Source organism: Musca autumnalis, unplaced genomic scaffold (genome assembly GCF_047663935.1).
Source record: "Musca autumnalis isolate F117 unplaced genomic scaffold, ASM4766393v1 scaffold_1, whole genome shotgun sequence".
NCBI classification, from domain to species: domain Eukaryota; kingdom Metazoa; phylum Arthropoda; class Insecta; order Diptera; family Muscidae; genus Musca; species Musca autumnalis.
This window is the reverse complement of record NW_027411644.1, coordinates 189,215,339-189,218,734: the sequence shown is the minus strand read 5'-3', so window position 1 is coordinate 189,218,734 and position 3,396 is coordinate 189,215,339. Positions and strand designations below refer to the sequence as shown.

Sequence of the window (3,396 nt, the reverse complement as noted above, 5' to 3'; positions counted from 1 at the left end):
GATTTTATTTTAATTTTTAGCCAGAATTGGCTATAACTTGGCATTTGGAGTCCCCAATGTTACAGAAACTTCCCCACCAAAAATTATGGACATAAGTCCAGGTTTTGGTATAGCCTTTATATAACGGTACTACATGATTGCAGGTATATTAAAGTTTTTATCCAAATGTTCGAAAAAATGTATTTACTAAAAAGTTAAAAATAAAAAATAATTTAAAACAATTAATTTTAAGTGTTTTATTTAGAAATGCACTTAAAACTAGAAAATAATTTGTCGCTTAACCTCAAAAAATATATTCTTTCTCATGATGGAATCTCTCAAATAAAACGCTTGCATTTAAATTATTAATGGTGGCAAAATAAAACTGCAAGCGTTTTATTTGAACTTATGTGGGGGAGGTACCTGAAGGAGTGGCTTATCTTCGAACTTAAAATAAGTTTGGACAAAATATTATGAAGGCCAAATGTTGGACCGAATCGGCAGATCCGTTCGAGAGTTATCTTGCGCTCGAACAACTACACACGGTGACATGGGGTTTTTCAACTTACAGGCTATTTGGTCAGGAAATATGGGCTTGCACCTGATGAAACTTGTATCGTCGTATGGGGGTCACTGAATACAAGTTGTTAAAACAAAAATCAAAGCGATTCGTGAGCTGGTCCTAAACTGAAATTTTCCGAAATTTTTTGTGGGAGGTACCCGAAGGAGTTGACCAATTGAGTCCATATTGGAACCTCATCTAAGTCTGGTAGAAATTTCACGATGTGCATAGTGTGGACTACATCGGTTAATCCCTCCAAGAGTTATCGTGCGTAAAAATTTTTCGAATATTTTCGAACGTTTGTGGGGAGGTACACGAAGGAGTGTACCGATATGGCCCATCTTCGAACTTATATTATTAAAGTGTATATACCCAGCAAAATACTCATTACAAATTGGCCTACTTTCTCATTATTTTAACACGGGCATGTCATAGGGAGTAAGTACTTATCTTTTGGGCACTAAAAAGTAGATAAATAAGTAGTTACTCCCTGGTTACTTCAAGTCGTAACTACTTATTTAAGTACTTATTTATTTACTTTTAAGTGCCAAAAAATAAGTACTTACTCCATATGACATGCCCGTGTTAAAATAATGAGAAAGTAGGACAATTTGTAATGAGTATTTTTGCTGAGTACGCTCGTTAGCATAAATGCTGAGCGTATAAAAAACGCTACATTTATATCGATTTGAAAATTTGCGAATTAATCTAGAATCTGAGTACTTCTTTTGGGCCTAAAGACCCGACCACGTCTACTTTTTTAAATATGTTATATCTCCAAAATAGATCTCTTTTAGGACGATGATAAATCCTAAAAAGCATCAATGGACGAACAAATATTTGAATTGTAAAGCTTAAACTCGATTAAAAGTTGTCCTTAAAACGCAATACGGGTCAGCCTAGTACTTCATATAAGGGTAGCACCCAATTAAATTTTTTTGAAGATTTTATTCACATTTTTTACCGAATTGGTATTTAATTGGAATTTTGTGTTTTCAGAAGATAAAAACTTTCTCGGAAAAAAAATCTATTCATATATGTATATCCAGGTTTTAGTCCAGCGACCATGTACCGATATTGCCCAATATATTTCGAGGTTTTTGTCAAATTTTCAAATTGTGTGTTGCTAGGGTATACAAAAGCTCAATTCCGAAAATTGCAAATATTGGTATAGGTTTTGGAAAGAACAACAATTACGCCCCATGTGAGCTATTTTAAATACTTTTGCTACATTTAATTAATTACTAATTTTATTCGACATAGAAACGAAAGAACTTGTCCCATTAACACAAATTACTGATGCATTCTCCCGCATGCACAAAGAATGTGAAATAATGAAGACACCAAATTTCAATTAATTTATTTGCTGTTGACACGTTTATCACCAATGTTTGATGGATTATAAGCAAAAAAGCAATAGCAAAACATATTAATGACCACGACAAATTTCTAATTATTGCAAATTTTTAATGATAAATGATATTTCGATTAAAATGTATATGTCATATTATTGGCTCCGATATTATGTTGTTTATAGCAATTATTTGGTTTAATGCATTCATTCAAGGCTTCCCCCATCAGGTTGAGTCATGCTCAATGTTAATCATTTTAATGATTTATGGTAAAATTAAATTGAGAAAATTAATTGGATTAAATTTAAAAATGGGGAAGTATGATAGCAAAAAGTTATTCATTGATATCACTGTATAGAAATTCACTTTTTAGTTTTATATAAAAAGGCAATTTTAGCTTTGCAAAATAGTCAAAATTCGAATTTTAAACTTTAAGCTTTAATAATAATAACACAATTGTAACAGAAAAATGCATGGCATCATTGTAAGGATTTTTGAAAAAAATAATATATATTTATTTTTTTAATTTACACAGATAGTAAAAACAAACCAATTTAATTTTATATGCTTTAACATTTCATTTCATGGTTTATTATTTTCTCTTTAACAGAAATTTTAAATAATTTGTATCTATTTTAATAGGTTTTATCTATAATATCTGTAGTATGCGCCGGGCAAATGGGCTACAATTACCAACCTGAGCAATCCTCTGCAGCAATGGACAACCATTTATCCAGCAATGGCGTCGGATATTCCCGCCACTCAATGTCCTCTTCAGGTCATCGAACAGAATTTTATACATTTTCTGCTCCAGAAGAAGAATTCTTTGATCCCAATGAAATTCAACGAATTGCCGGAAGTGTCAAACCAAAATTACGTGTTGTTTTTATAAGAACTCCTGAAAACAAGGCATTAGAAAATGCTGCATTGGCATTGGCCAAACAAGCTGCTCAACAAAGAACCGCCATATATGTTCTTAACAAACAAACTGATGTTGGTGAATTGGCACACAAATTCAACTCTATTCAGAATGGTAATTGGCAAGGACCTGAAGTCCACTTTGTTAAATATCGTACCGCTGCTGATGCCATTCAAGCACAACACACTATTCAAAGTCAATATGATTCATTGGCTGGACAATCACGAGAAATCAATGGCGGTATTGCTCCTGTTCTTAATTTTGCATCACAGGGAGCTGTGATTGGTGGTTACAGCAACGCTCCGCAGAATGCTTATTTACCTTCTATGGTTTTACGTTTATAAAAATCTTGTTATTTTATAAAACACAGTTGTTATAATAATTGCATAATCATAAATAAATAATTAATTTTGTTAAATAATTAAAAATATATTTTGTATTTTAAAAAAGTATGTTTTGTAAGAAAGTATCAGTCAGCTGTGCTGACGGGGATTCACCATCAGCCTCTGACCAAAAAAGGAAACGCAATACTGCTGTATTTAAAATATATTGATTTTGTATCATGATTTTGCTTCAAAATACGT

At 32.2% G+C, this 3,396-nt stretch overlaps 1 protein-coding gene across 1 annotated transcript; it reads left to right on the top strand.

Annotated features, from left to right (window-relative positions):
* The first annotated feature begins 2,362 nt into the window (after window positions 1–2,362).
* On the top strand, window positions 2,363–3,156 carry LOC141389891 (uncharacterized). The gene is made up of 2 exons (XM_073962088.1): window positions 2,363–2,377; window positions 2,536–3,156. Exons 1-2 carry the CDS (start codon window positions 2,363–2,365, stop codon window positions 3,154–3,156), a joined length of 636 nt encoding a protein of 211 aa, XP_073818189.1.
* The last annotated feature ends 240 nt before the right edge of the window (window positions 3,157–3,396 follow it).